Here is a 14,453-nt window from a genome sequence, read left to right on the forward strand (position 1 = left end):
CACACACACACACACACACACACACACACACACACACACATATATATATATATATATCTTTCACTTTGTATGAACACAGTTTGATGATGGGATATAAACCTTTCTTCTGATATCTACAGCCATATTGTGCCAAGAGGCAGCAGCCGCCTCATGGCTAGGAAGTTTGCTGGTTTATCTAGTTTTTGTGTTAGCAGGTCCACTAAATCAGCTAAAGCGAAATACATAAAATTTCCCATTCACAAATAATTCAACCTCTTCATCAATAATAGAAGCGACTTGAAGGTGTATCCTAATTTTACTTTTCCAATTACGTTTTTTAAGTTTTTTTTCTTACTGAAATGAAAGCGCTTGCGAACTACACTTCCCAGAATTCCAAGCGGAGCTTGTTCATCAGCTACGTCAAAACTGACTTCGCTTCAATGCGGCTTTCGCTTTATATTCCTGACCTTTGTTTGTTTGTGAGCTATGGCGTCTCCCGGAACCGGTAGGTCGAGAGTTTATATCTTAATAAAAGAAGAAATGATAATTTAAACACTTCAAAGTATGCAAAATGATGTTTTAATGTCGACCGAGAGGGTGTGATAAAAAATATTTAACCTTTTCCGTAGATATGTTAGAGGTGGTTATTCATACAGAGGGTTATATGATAGTGATTGCCTGCGTATATTTACAGTCTTAGTTATTCTATAAATAAATGTATTAATACATTCAATTTCATCTTTATAAAATGGGTGTCTATATCTTCTCACTGCTTAAGTCATTTTAGAAGAATGCGGATAAGCCACTTGCGACACTTTCTTGCAATTAAACTAAAGTGGAAGCGTTTTTGCACATTTTGTGTAAATGTATTTTTAAGGTTACGTAACATAAACAAAGTCTAGATTAGGGGGGCAAGCTGGGGCAGGCATTTAAAAGATGAGTTTTCAGATTAAAAACAAGACAAAAACATTTTTTTTTAGTCCACTTGTTAAAGATTGTCTCATTTTAAACCAAACCTCTTTCCTTTCCCAGCCCGCATTCTCCTTCTTCTTCTTTGAGGACTTTTTCAGCTGCCTAATCTGTTGTTACTTTACTGCCATCTTCCGGATTTAGCCCAATACAAGGATTCAATAAGTGATTTTTGTCTCCTTTTTATGTCCTAGTCAATTTTATTAAATTAATTCTCCTTGTTTTAGTATCCTCTAAATTGTGTCCAATCTTCTTTTTTATATAATATATCCCAAATGGGGGGCTGCTCAGTGGCACAGTGGGTAGCACTGATGCCTTGCAGGGGTCTGGAGTTTGCATGTTCTCCCAGTCACACGTGGGTTCTCTCCTGGTACTCCGGTTCCCTCCTACAGTCCAAAAACATGACTGTTAGGTTAATTGATTTCTCTAAATTCTCCTTAGGTGTGAGTGTGTGTGTGAATGGTTGTTTGTCCTGTTTGTCTCTGTGTTGCCCTGCGATGGACTGGACACCTGTCCAGGGTATACCCCGCCTCTCACCCGTACACAGCAGGAGATAGGCACCAGCACCCCTCGCAACCCCGCTTGGGATAATGCGTGATGGAAAATGGATGGACTAATGATGTGTACACAAGTTTTTGTGTGCCTTTAAAGTTCCCATTCTGTAGATAGCCATTTGCCTAGTACTGTATGTAGAAAGTGTCCCGTTTCTTCATCCTATTTAAACCCTTGGATGCTGTATTTTAGAACATTCAGCTTCTTTAGAAATGACCGTTTGTTGAGGTTGTTTTTGACAGCTGTCTTCCCCTTGATTTCATGGGTTGCAATTAAAAATTTATGTATAATTTTATATTTAGTGAGTGTTATTAAAAGCTAAAGTTTATCTTCGAGGACCACTGTTCTTTGTGGCTATTTTACTTGTTGCATCGCTGCCATCATCTGGACATGTCTGTAACTACACTTTTTGTTTGTTAAATTTTAATCATTCATTTATAATCCTTTTTTTAACATGTTGTATTTACAGCTTCTGCATAAACATGATGTTGGATCCTCTTATGCAATGGAAAGTTAGCTTGAACAACATATCTAAACAGAGCTCGTCATTTTCTAATGCCAAGCCTTCTGGCTTTGTTTATGAAAAGCAAACAACAGGATTTTCTGCTTTATACAGAGCAGGACACACTGTCACCTAATTAGAAATCAAATCACACAGGCAGTGTTTAACAAGGTTTTATTGGGACTGGACTCTGAGCTGCTTGCGTTTGTTTTCAGCAGCCGTGGAGCTGAACCCCGTCCTCCAACCCCTCAGCTGGCTGCTGGGTACCTGGGAGAGTGATGAACCTGGAGAAGGAACCTTCCCCTCCATAAAACCCTTCCGCTACACAGAGAAACTGCACTTCAGCCATGTGGGGCAGCCAGTCATCAACTTTATGTAGGTTAATCCAGCAGCAGAGTTAAAACTATCCTTTCTTCCTGTTTCCTTTTGTATTTTCAGCTGATTCCTCACTTTTATCTTTAGGTTTAATGCCTTTCATGCTGAGTCCAATAAGCCTCTACACAGAGAATGTGGTTTTATTCGAATCCAGCAGGGGACCAACAGAGTAGCCTTCATCATCGCACAGAACTCAGGTAGGCCTCAACAAATTGCAGTCAGGTCTTTTGCAATCAGAACAGTCCCCAGATATTCTAAGATGTGATTTTATTTTATGAAAACTTTTTTCAAACTTTAAAGTATGAATGAAATCCAATATTATTTAAATGCAAAAAGTTAATCTGTTGTGATTATTTCAGGTGTGATTTGACCTTTTTAAATATGTTTTACGTGCTCTGTTGAATTCATTTTTTTTTCTCTTATTCTATTCCAAGTGTTCTTTTGCGGGTTTGTTTCTGCAGAGAGATTCTGTTCTTCTTGGCTGTTTTTTTAATGCTTTTAGTTCATTCACCCCTCTGTAGCATTTTAAGGACGGATGTTGTGTTATTGTATAGGTCTGGTGGAAATCGAAGAGGGGGAGCTGACGAGTAATCAGCTCAAACTGCAGACCCAAAGTCTGGGGAGAATCTCGTTCGCCAAGGAGCCCCATGTACAACAGGTAAAAATTATTGGCTGACTATTAAATCTGATGTTACTGGACATGAAGCCTTTCAGAACCTCAATTTTTAGCAGATATAATGCAGAAATTGTGCAGTTCACCCCTCCTATTGCTACTTTTTTTCAGATTTCACGAGTCTTCCAGCTTCGACCAGATGGGAAGCTGGAGCAAACAGTTTCCATGGCAACAGATAACCATCCGCTAACACAGCATCTGCACATCATTTACAGTCGGTCATCTGGAGCCAACTAGTCTTTTTTTAACCCTGTGCTTAAAGTCCAAGTAATATATTTTGAGCAGGGCTCAGAAAACCTTTTTCTCTCAGGGGTTTTTCCTTCCAGTTGTCAAGGAGTGCAAATTTGGTTTGTTGCTGGACAGGGTTCATTGTTGTTTGCAATCAAATAAAGTACTGACTGTAATCCATATGGTTCTACCGGATAATAAATGTTTAATCTAAAACAAACTTTTTTTTATTGCTCAAAATGTAGCATGAGGTCAAGAAATTAGGTCTTGTACATTTTTCTTAGTTTCATCTCAGCTTCATTATATTCACATGAAATATCAATTTTATGAATATATCATTCTATCAATCTTTACATTTTATAAAAATCCTTCCATGTTTCCATTTTACATAAATTATTTCAAATCCTGAGACAAAGTTGCTCCAAGTTATTCACCATGGACAGACACTACAATAAAGTGCCATATAGGTGTTGGTGTGAATTTGTTTATATTTTATTTGGTTTAGAAAGAAAAAAAAAAAGACACTCAACTGTATAACACTGAATGCTAGATCCATTACACACATTTGACTTGAAGTGCTTTTTGTACTGGCAGTTTTTATGCGGTGATGGATTCAATAGTCTGATAAACAAATATATAAAAATAAATAAAATCATAAATACAATATACAGGTTAAAAAGGAAATCATTAAAACATAAATCTCACATTAAGTCTGTGCAAGTCCTCTGAAAGTGTTTTAGGTTTGTTTTTTGGTTTTTTTTTTGTTTTTTTTAATTGGGAATGACTAGGAAAAAAAAGATTTTTAAACAGTTTTCAATACACTTGAAGAGAAACACAGTTTGTGCTTTGGTGAAAGTACAATGTTTTGAAATGTAAACACTTGATGCAGCCAAACTGGACTGGAAATCCTCTGTGGACCATTGGTCAGACACCAGAAACCTTCTCAGGTCCTGTTCAAGCCAGTTAAGCATCAATTTTACTGAAAATCCAGATTCCCCTCCAACTCCCCTACAAATCCCTATGTTAAAAAGAGTAGCCTCACATTAAAACAGAGACAGCAGACTTATTCCACTTTGATTAGGTAAGGAGAAGAAGCAGACAACTTGTGGAGCGTGAAATGGAAAAATAACATTAATGCTGTTAAACGTTACAGTTCTCCTAAAATCTTCACTGAAAACATCAAGGCGACTACTCTTTGGTTGAAGGGTAATCCCTCACAGGTCTGTGCAAAATACAAAACGCTGCTGCTGATGACACATTTGTCAGTGGCCATTCAGCAAAACACAGAAATGTGCTGGAAGAGCTTAAATCATCAGCTGCAGGGAGAAGCTCCATCCCAGCATCTTTTGATAAGACAAGAGATTCCAGTCCTGTATCTTCACCAGGTGTCTGCTCGCTCTGAGCAGCTCACTGCTCCTTCATGATGTAGACATACACTGTAGTGAGAAAATATTTGAAGGAATCCATGACAGATGATAGCCAAGGCCGTTCAGGGGTGCAGTCCATTTTCACCACGCACTTCATGATTTCTGCCTGAAGGGATGGAACATAAAGAGCTGATTTGAAAATGTAATTTCTGAAGCCAGCAGTTTGCTGATTTACAAAGAGATTTATGACACAAAGCTAAAAGACACCTAGTTTACTGCCCAAACCTTTCTATAATAGTGTTTAACACATGTTCAGTAGGTATTATATTATGCTTTAATAAAAAGGAGCCATTTTCTAGATTACTGCTTTATTTATGTCTTGGTGCTTAACTACATATTTGTCATATTTTCATGTAATTGTTAAGAAGAAGCAAAAATGGTTATTAGATATATTAATTTCTGCACCACCTGAACATGTACATGCAGCTTAAAACTGCTTTTCTGTTTTAAAATAAATATATTCAGACTCAAAATTTCAATCATTAACTTGATTACTTTAAATAGGCTGTAGTTGGTAGATCTATAATGTACAAAAACTACAGCAAAAGTGAAGTTTAGGAATTAAAGCCATTTCACTGATTTATTCCAGATTAACTTTTGCAGTTTTATGTAAACTAGGGTCGGTTTGCAGCATAGTCTTGCTTCAGAATTATGGCTTAGTTCCATAAAATTTCAGACAGCACAGAAGCAGAAACTCACCCATCCTCCTTTCCTCTTCAGCCAATGGACGAGAAACTTACGGACAAACTGTCCAAGACTGTCCACTATAATGTGCACTGTTGTGGGGTGTCCCTGTCTGACACAGTCTACTGCCAGGGCTCCAGCTACCGCATACATGGCTACCACTTTACCCCATGTAATACCTACAGTAAAAACACAAAAACATTGAAGATATGAGTGCATTAATTTCAATCAATAATTGTGTACTTTATGAATAGGGGCATAAAAATGAGTTTTTCACAACCAAAGTATTGCAAAACATGAGAAAACACAATTGTTTTGTCTCAGCAGCTAAAGCTGCTTCTGATTTTCTATTAGTCAATGGGCAGAGCAAAAAAAAAAGGAAATCCATTTCTCCTCATCTGGGATGCTACACTCCTGGACAAAAATCGATAAGACTTCTATTTAAAGTGATCCTTTCCAAGCACCTCTATCCTGTGAGGTTTCTGGTAATGATCATGACCCAACGCTGGACATGTACAGCCATTGGACCTTGTGCTGAAAGAAACAACGCCAGGTTCAACTGTCATTATGACTGACTGGAGGACTTCTGAAAACTGCTAGCTACACTTTCAATTAAACAAAATGAGATTAATGTCAAGGTCTAAAGCTGGGCAATTAAATGCATTTGTAATATAATTGCAATTTACCTAAATGATTTTCAAATCACAGAGGCACACGTTTTTAAATCACACTCTACTTAACGGTAAGACACTAAATTTCTCACTCCAGGCCTTTAAGTGGCGGTTAAATGCTTGAAATGAGTTTGTCTTCACACAGAAAGGCAGAGTTGCCGCTAGCATGCAGATCCATGCAAGTTTAAGTAAGAACTTTTACACTAGAAAGGTCATAGTAAGGTCCTGCAACAATGGACTCTGGGCAAGCAATCATTCAAAAACTGAAAGCCTGAATTAAAACATCTACAAGCTTGGGGTTAGTGCAAAGAAAAAATAAGATCACAATCGCAATTTTTTTCCCTTTACAACCAAACCTTTAATGTATTTCACCTAACAGACCAACACAACGCATGACAGAACTGAAAGTTGGATAGGAATTATACATTTGGATTTAAATAAATAAAAAGTGCCATGCATTTGCATTTAGCCCTCTTTACTCTGATACCCCTTACTAAAATCCAAAGGGAATAATTGCTTTTGGAAGAGAATTTATTGGTAAATGCATTCAGAGACCACCGGTGTGAAAATATATCCACCTAAAAGGACAGACCAAGCAAGATGAACAGAAACTAGAGAAGCAATGAAGACCCCATGGTAACACTGGAGGAACACAAATCAGGAATTAGAACCTACCAAAGGGGAAACTATTAATCCTTTAGTTAGGGCTGGACAATTAATTGCATTTGCTATATGATCGCAATTTAGCAAAACAATTTTCTTATAGCAGATGCACTCTAAATTAATGTAATTTGATTTTTGCCACAGTAAATTGATGTAGATGATCTACATCAACGGACTCTATACAAGCTTTCAAGATCATGAAAATAAACAATGAAATGGAGTGAAACATCTAAATGCTTGTGGTATGTAGGGAATCTGCAATAAAATCGCAGCAAAATTGCAGTATCAATGGAAAAATCATTCAGCCCGACTTCCAGGCAACAGAATAAGATAATGGAAGAGAGGCATTAAAAAGAAAAATCCAGTATGTTATCAGAGAAAACCAAACTTGAATTCTGTGGCGTTCATGGAAATCCCCACATATGGAAACAGAGAGGCTGACCAGTGCTAAATGGAGCAAATCAAAGGTGGTCAACTTTAAAGTAAAATCTGTTAGAAGCTGTTAAAAGGCCCAAGACTGAAGCAAAGGTTCCCCACCCAGCAGCACACCAACCCCAACTACAATAGAATATTTTAGATTTTAAGGTCCATCTATGTGTTAAATTAGCCCTGTCAAATTCTAGACTTAAATCCAGCTATGAATCGGTGAATAGACTTAAGAAACTATTATTCAGACATTCCATGAGATGGACAGTGTTTAAACTATTTTCAGAAGAATAAAAGACAAAAACAAAAATTTCTAGAAATGCAAAGATAAAAGGGTCATACAACAAAAGACTTGCAGGTAAATGGACTCTCAACAAAGTAATGATCTAGAGGGCTGAAAATAAAAGTTTTATTTATTTCATTATTTCTCCTTTATATTATCCAAAATAAATTATTTTACTAGTGCATCCAGGTCAGGCAGCTTTGGTTTTACATGTCAGCCACAGCAAAAAAATAAAAAATAAAAAAAAGGCTGCAAACATACAGAAATACACAATTAAAAAACTTAAAAGATTTACGGAAACCAAATTATCAGAAGCAACACCTTTTAAAAATGTGAATACAAGTAGCCAGTTCAAACAGCTGCATGCTGATGTTACAGCTTCCCTCTCTAAAATATTTTAAAGCATTCTACGAAGACCCACTCCCTTTAGGTTTAGATCATTTTGTAGAAGGTTCCAGGAATAAGGAGCTCTGAGGCCAGTGACAAACCTCAGAGCACCATGATGGGCAGAACCATGAGCTGATCACAGCATACACAGTAGCACGTCACCTAAGTCCAACAATGGCATGAATGAGCCACCAAAAAAAGACTCTTCTTGGCCTCAAAGGACAGACAAGCACAATTTCGGGGGGGAAACATGGCCAACCTAATTTCGTTTTACAAGTTAATAGATACAGAATGTAAGTAACACTCTGTTGTCAATCACAAATTCTACAGAATATATTTAATAATCTCTCTTTTTAAAAGGCATTATGTAAGTTTTTACTGAAAAATAACTTTAAAATAGCCCCTTTTTTTTCCCTTTATGACTAAAACCCTGTTTGACGATCAGACTAATATCTCAGTAGTTCAGCACTGATGCCTCTATAAGCCTGTGGTCTATTTTCTTCAATTTACTTCAGGTCCAAATCTCCTGCCCTATTTCAGCGGATATGAGGTCAAGCATATTCACATTAAATGGGTCCTTCTAGCAAAACGAAGGATTCGTTATTGAGATGGAATTTGTGGATACCAAGAAGCGACCGGCATCCAGCTCAACTCCGACACTCCATTTGTGTGGAGTTTGATTAAGAATGTCTAGGTACAATTTTCAGAGACGTTAGTTCCTTCATGAAAGCTGTCAGTAATGTCATATAATTGGGTTCTTTTGGTCCTGCTTGCTTTGTCATGCATGTTCCACAGAGCTGACCTGCAGAATCAGTGCCTATAAGGGGATAGAGCCGTGGGTGAGCTTAAATGAGCTAACCGTCTGAGCACGTCATGTCTCAGTCCCTATTGAGAAGCAGGCTGAGAATAGACAAGATTGTCAGGGATAAAGGAGGAGGGCGGGAAGAGAATGAACAGGAGTGGGAGGCAGAAAAAGATAGATGGAGGAGAGACGAGCCATGTTGATCTTACTGGACAACAACAGAGCACAGAAGGCTGCTAGAATTTCTTTTTGGCTGAAGAATGCTAACAAATACCTGAGGGCTTAATTTAGAGTTGTAAAGTAAAAAAAAAGGGGGGGGGGGGGTTGTGATATTTTTGTTCTTTTTATTTGAGAAAAGTTATCAGCCTCTCTCAGAATCCTCTCTCTCCACATCCAAAGTTTGTTATTCCCCAGAAGGAATCCCACGCTGCTTCCACAAATTACAGCCCTGTGACGTCGGAATGAGGGGAACATTTGACCAGAGCGCAGGCATGAGGATTATATTAAGAAAATCTGTTTTTGGCATTTCCAGGCCGTGAGCCAAGTTTTGCATGCTCATCAGAAAGCAGTAAGCTCCTAACCTGTCCCCAAGGCTTACAACAGAAAACAGTTTTATTTAGAAACTTTAAAATGTCAGTGCTGTATTTAGAGAAAGAAGAACATCTGCTGCAGAGAAAATCCAGAATAGATAGACACATAAAATGAACGCTACATTCCTATTAACAAGAAAAAACAAATATTGCGTAATTAGTTTTTGCTGGAGGAATGTAAAAAAAAAAAAAAGAAAAAAGAAAACATGTTCAGTGTTTTCTTTTCTAGTTCAGGAAACAACAGTCACACAGTAAATTGCAATCTAGCTTTCCTATGTTGCTGTTCTTAATCAGTCTAATAAAATTCTATTTCCATTTATTTATAAAAGGAAAGAAACATTTGCTTGTTTATTTCAGGACCATTTCTATGACATTTTGCTTTATTAAAGCAAATGAAACCTACGAGGTTTTCATTTGTCATTTACAAGACTTTATCCAATTAAATTATTGAAGTCCTGACTTTTATAGGCATACGAGTTACATCAAAATCTCATTTTTTCATATTAAAGGATCAAATGACAATCTGAAATACAATGCACTAAAAATCCACCAAAATAGCCTGAAAATGTATTGCCAGATTAACTAAAAGGAATTGACACTGTCAGTATTCACTTTCAGTTTAAGCATTCGCCAACTAGGGCTGAGTGACTATTTATAAAGATGGAGCTTTTGTATAAAAGTAAACCCACTTCACAAGTTTTGCATAAAGTCTCATTAACGCATGTCATATCTTCACATGGCATCTCAGTGTCAACTACTTAATGGACACAGCTTATATGGGTTGTTCAAGACCCATCCGTCACTAATGCTGCGTGTGAACCTCTTTTTCAAAACACTTAAAGTGTAACTCACCCAAAAATCCACATTTTTTTGCATTTACGTTATATGTACAGGCCATATGGAGTGCCATTTTAATTTTACTGTGAATTTTTATACATCTTCATGAACAATTTTTTTTTAGCTCTTCAATATTTGCCTCTAAACATCTTTTTGCTGCCCCAAGGTATAGAACAGTGACTGTTGCAATTGAATTTTTCGACTGGTACAAACAATAGATGCTGTTACATCCTTTTGTCATCTTTGCCCTACGTTCAGGTCTAAACACAACTAAGTGGGAGACACACTCCTCCATAACAAGTCCTCCCATCCTTTGCCACTTCGGTAGCAATGGCTTTGGGTAGCGCTAATTTAGCACCTTGAAGCAAGTGGCCAATCTGATATGGCTGTGGTCCTCTTGGATCCACCAAACCTTCTTCAACATCTAATGCTTCTGGTTCAATAAGGCTAATCTAGGCTAGGCTAAGCTAGCTGCCATTTTCCTTTTTCTGACCATACCTTTGCTAAACCCACATCTTTTCATAAGGGGGAGTTTCACTTTAAACAAAGGACCTGGGCACCATTTTGCCATCTCAAACTGTTCTTCTAAAAGTCTAAATCAATCCACTAGTACGCTCACTGCCAAGTATCAGCTAATGTCAGCAAGGTGGAACCAGCATTAGAGCTACATGGAAAATACACAGATAACATTTTTGTGTGGTGAATTATTGAGAGAATTTGTTTCTTTATATTAATCTCAGCAGATAGGAACCTATAAAGAAGGGTCCACTTTGGTCCTGCTAAATTTATCCCCACCTCTCCCTCAGTTCTGTGATGCTGGCTTAATTCACGAGAGTTTCACTGTAGCAGTTTATAAAGAGTTCAGATTTTAAAGCCCATGCACACTTGGACGTTTGTGTAGTACTGGTTTAAATAAAGGACTCCAAATTACTGCCAACCTATAAATGAAAGAGTACTAAAAAGGCAATGATGAATCCTGGGAAAATTTTAACATTCAGAATTTACAGAAAGAAAATAATAATGATAACAAAATGGTAGTGCTCTCTGTTTCCTCCAAGCTAAAGAGCAATGTTAATTCATACAATAATTAAAAAGGATGGATTATAAATTAAGGGAGATTTTTTTTTTTTTTACCTCAGGATTACATGAGGACATTAAATAAAATCAACTAGAGCATCAGTTTAAAAAAAATGGGGAATAAGGTTCATGTTTTTTTCCAGGGGATCATATGTTGCTCCAGACCAAATGTGGTGAAACCATAATTAGAGCCAGTAAAACTCCAAATCAAACTTTACAAGTTTCTTAACTGAAACAGTTGTTTAAAGTTTCTTTTTTTCATCCGTTTGTTTTTTTTTAGAGGTCTTCCTCCACCTATAGCTGATTCACACACACCCACTCACTCTTACCGAAAGCCCCTCTCAGGCAAACAAGGAAAACTGCAAAGTCATGGGGTTTAAATCACACTAACAACCTCCATCTGTGATTTGAACTGCAAGTCACTTCCTGTGCTGGAAGATATCCTACACGTTTGATAAACAACATGTTGACCATCATCACCACCTCCTCCTCCTCCTACCTGCTGCAAAGATCTCCGTTGCCACGCTGAGGAAGGCATCTGAAACAACATTCTCCATGGCAACGGAAATGTTAAGCTGCCTTGCCACGTTCCTGTACAGAGTGGGCTGTATGCTTTCCAACTCATCGCCTAGGAACAGGAGACAGACAAAAAGCACCAGACTGTAAAAAGGAGAAAAACATTAAATCTAGACAAATCACTGCAGTCTGTCTAAAATGTTAATTAATCTGCAGATGTTAACATAAAGCACTTAGAAATGTCAACGGAAAAAAAAGAAAAACACAGGCTGGGTTCATTCAGACACAGTGTTTTCTTCCTCCAAGCTGATGTCTTAAAATAGCTGATAGAAAGAAAAGATGTGGGACAGAAATCGATTCAAGTCTGGTCAGTCAGTTTTCTTATATTTTAGGTGAACTATGTTTTGGTACTTTGCAGGGTGGATTTGGAGAATATTTTGTTTTCTTGTAGAACTAGATTTGGATGCAGATATCAGGGGGTTTTTACATTAATTAGTGATTAAAATTACATTTAATTATCTTTTCTGCTCCCATGTCTGGATTAAATATTTTTAAAGTCAGAGTATGATAGAAGAGTACTATAAACCCATATGTGAAAAAAACATTAACAAGTGGTTAACAGCCAGTATTTTTTAATACATATAAAATAAGGGATTATTAGTTTATCATCAGCTATCTCCTTTAACTATCAGCTGTTTCACTTAACTCAAAACTGTTCATTAATGTATATTTGGGTTAATCAGTCAGTTAAAAGAAAAATGTTTAGATCTTCATTTTGACACTTATAATTGAATTTTTTTTTTCATAATGATCAAAGCCAGTCAGCAGAAAAGTGTCAAGCTCTGATTTCTGGGAGCAAGGTTGCAGCATCTCCACATAAAAGGTGCCTTACAGTAACATCCAGATTTTTAGCTCAAATAAGACAGGTTATCATCCAAGACCCCTCCTCACCAAGACAAAGAAGCACCTGAGACACTTCAGCGACTGCTGCATTAGAGGGAGAGAAGTTAAGTTCAGTTTTGGACCATCCTAATCCATTCTGGTTGAGCCTGGAAAGGATGTAGTCTCTGCAAAGTGCTTTGGACTGAGACACCAGCTCTTTCTCGGTCACTGATCGGTCAAAGACATCCAGCACCTCTGAGGCAAACATAGAGGACCGCCGGAGAACATCCATGTCCTGCTGAAGAGGAAGAAGAGGGATCCGGGTCAGTGAGAGTCTGACCTCTCTGGGATCAGCTGTGTAATCAAGAGTGTCCTGGTTTTCCTCCCAGGGAGGGGGAGCCAAGTTCAGGGATGAGGATAAAACAGCTTCTGTGAGGACAGATAAAAATCAGGTTATCAGAAGGGTCAATCAAACAAATAGTTGGTGCAATAAAAAACTAAACATACTGTAGATCTATTATGCATTCAACGAACGAAAGAGATATAAAACTTATATAACAATATGATGGAGGCGTTATTGTTGTAAGTCACGTGGTGGAATAGTCAAGATATTGCAACACTTGTTCGATTATGCAACAACAAACGTTCACAGCACATAATTGATGAGGCAGAAGCAGAGCAAGAAGTATTTTTTCACATTGGTTTTAACTCGTGTTAAAGAAAAAAAACCTGAAATCATCTCCAATTCAAAGAGTCTCTTACCATGAGCATTTCATGCACTCATCTTTTTCTGACACAACTGGACCTGGTTCCGAATTTCTGGGGGGAAAACTTCCACTCAGCTGATCGATACTCCGCAAGTAACAATTCGGATTTTCAGGAAGAAATAAATAAATATATATGTATATTCCAGATTAAGGACGATCGGTTCTGGCTCTCATTCGCCACTCACTCCACTTCTTTCCGCGCACAGCACTGACTGTTAGGGAGCCGCAGTTAGAGGACGCCTACCTGTTGTTCCACCTTCCCATTGGCGCACGCTGGGCGCGCAGCTTTTACTGCCTGAAGAAGCCAGAAGCTGGAAGTTTCATGCCGGCCTCCGATTAAACCTTACAGGCAAACTCATCCCGGCAGCAGCATTGAAATAAATCAAGCGCATCTACTTTCATTCACAAATCTGGGTGGATTAACTAGCAGCCTGATGAATGCGCAGTTGCGCACAAAGGATTAGGTTCCCCTGCAGCGTTACCTAAACTGCTGGGTCATTTAAACAGATTTTAAGCATTACAAGGTGAGGTTCAAACGCGGACGGCTCCAGTCCAGAACTAAACCTTTGTTTATCAATCATAAAGTTGTTTATTTTAACATGCTCCTAATTTAGAGCAGTACTCCAACCAAGCGTTCCTTTAGGATATATTATGAATGTCCTGTTTTACATTCTGGAACCTTTTTTTGTATTCAAACTCAATCATTCATAGAGATTTGAGTTCACCTTATGGAATAGCATATAAAGGTTATTAGGCTGCTCTGTGTTTATTTTATCTAAATGTTTTTTTCACCCGCTGGGTGTCGCTGTGACTCATTTTTTGGAGAAGTTTAAATTATGAAAAATTGATGTCTAACAATTAAAGATAATAGTATTTTATTTTTTTAATTTAAAAAATCTAAAACAAATGAAATTGTGAACAAAATTATTCTGTAACCAAACGAAAATGAGTGAAGTGCAATAAAATTTAATAAAGTATAAACATTTCAGTGCAATGTTTTCATCTTTCTTTCTTTCTTTCTTTCTTTCTTTCTTTCTTTCTTTCTTTCTTTCTTTCTTTCTTTCTTTCTTTCTTTCTTTCATTCATTCATTCATTCATTTTCTTTCTTTCTTTCTTTCATTCATTCATTCATTCATTCATTCATCCATCCATCCATTCATTCT

General features: G+C 37.4%; 2 protein-coding genes across 4 annotated transcripts; one reads left to right on the plus strand and one right to left on the minus strand.

The window, feature by feature from the left end:
- Positions 1-396: 396 nt before the first annotated feature.
- Positions 397-3,672, plus strand: thap4 (THAP domain containing 4). Of its 2 annotated transcripts, none has more exons than XM_015372500.1 (5): positions 397-484; positions 2,221-2,377; positions 2,465-2,574; positions 2,932-3,035; positions 3,162-3,671. In XM_015372500.1, exons 1-5 carry the CDS (start codon positions 466-468, stop codon positions 3,285-3,287), a joined length of 516 nt encoding a protein of 171 aa, XP_015227986.1. In that variant the 5' UTR covers positions 397-465; the 3' UTR covers positions 3,288-3,671. The 2 variants fall into 2 exon arrangements, with proteins under 2 accessions (XP_015227986.1, XP_015227985.1); XM_015372499.1 differs by having other exon boundaries at positions 451-484; positions 2,218-2,377; positions 3,162-3,672.
- Positions 3,673-3,734: 62 nt separating this feature from the next.
- LOC107083354 (bcl-2-related ovarian killer protein homolog B-like) lies at positions 3,735-13,643 on the minus strand. Of its 2 annotated transcripts, none has more exons than XM_015372498.1 (5): positions 13,535-13,643; positions 12,593-12,952; positions 11,625-11,753; positions 5,405-5,568; positions 3,735-4,811 (listed from the first exon to the last, which is right to left on the minus strand). In XM_015372498.1, the coding sequence occupies exons 2-5, from the start codon at positions 12,813-12,815 to the stop codon at positions 4,686-4,688; spliced, it is 642 nt and encodes a 213-aa protein (XP_015227984.1). In that variant the 5' UTR covers positions 12,816-12,952; positions 13,535-13,643; the 3' UTR covers positions 3,735-4,685. The 2 variants fall into 2 exon arrangements, with proteins under 2 accessions (XP_015227984.1, XP_015227983.1); XM_015372497.1 differs by lacking the exon at positions 13,535-13,643 and adding an exon at positions 13,286-13,505.
- Positions 13,644-14,453: the final 810 nt, after the last annotated feature.

This window comes from Cyprinodon variegatus, unplaced genomic scaffold (assembly GCF_000732505.1).
Source record: "Cyprinodon variegatus isolate N-32 unplaced genomic scaffold, C_variegatus-1.0 Scaffold73, whole genome shotgun sequence".
NCBI lineage: Eukaryota > Metazoa > Chordata > Actinopteri > Cyprinodontiformes > Cyprinodontidae > Cyprinodon > Cyprinodon variegatus.

What these genes read in the sequence shown, in the direction of transcription:
- thap4 (XM_015372499.1), top strand. An exon ending in CAGCCAGTCATCAACTTTAT is followed by an intron (nt 2,378 to 2,464) that starts GTAGGTTAATCC and finishes TTTTATCTTTAG; the next exon opens with GTTTAATGCCTTTCATGCTG. An exon ending in AGGAGCCCCATGTACAACAG is followed by an intron (nt 3,036 to 3,161) that starts GTAAAAATTATT and finishes ACTTTTTTTCAG; the next exon opens with ATTTCACGAGTCTTCCAGCT.
- LOC107083354 (XM_015372498.1), bottom strand. Translation starts at nt 12,815, where the DNA reads ATGGATGTTCTCCGGCGGTCCTCTATGTTTGCCTCAGAGGTGCTGGAT. An exon ending in TCAGGTGCTTCTTTGTCTTG is followed by an intron (nt 11,754 to 12,592) that starts GTGAGGAGGGGT and finishes TCCTGTTCCTAG; the next exon opens with GCGATGAGTTGGAAAGCATA. An exon ending in TGAAGAGGAAAGGAGGATGG is followed by an intron (nt 4,812 to 5,404) that starts GTGAGTTTCTGC and finishes CCATCCCTTCAG; the next exon opens with GCAGAAATCATGAAGTGCGT.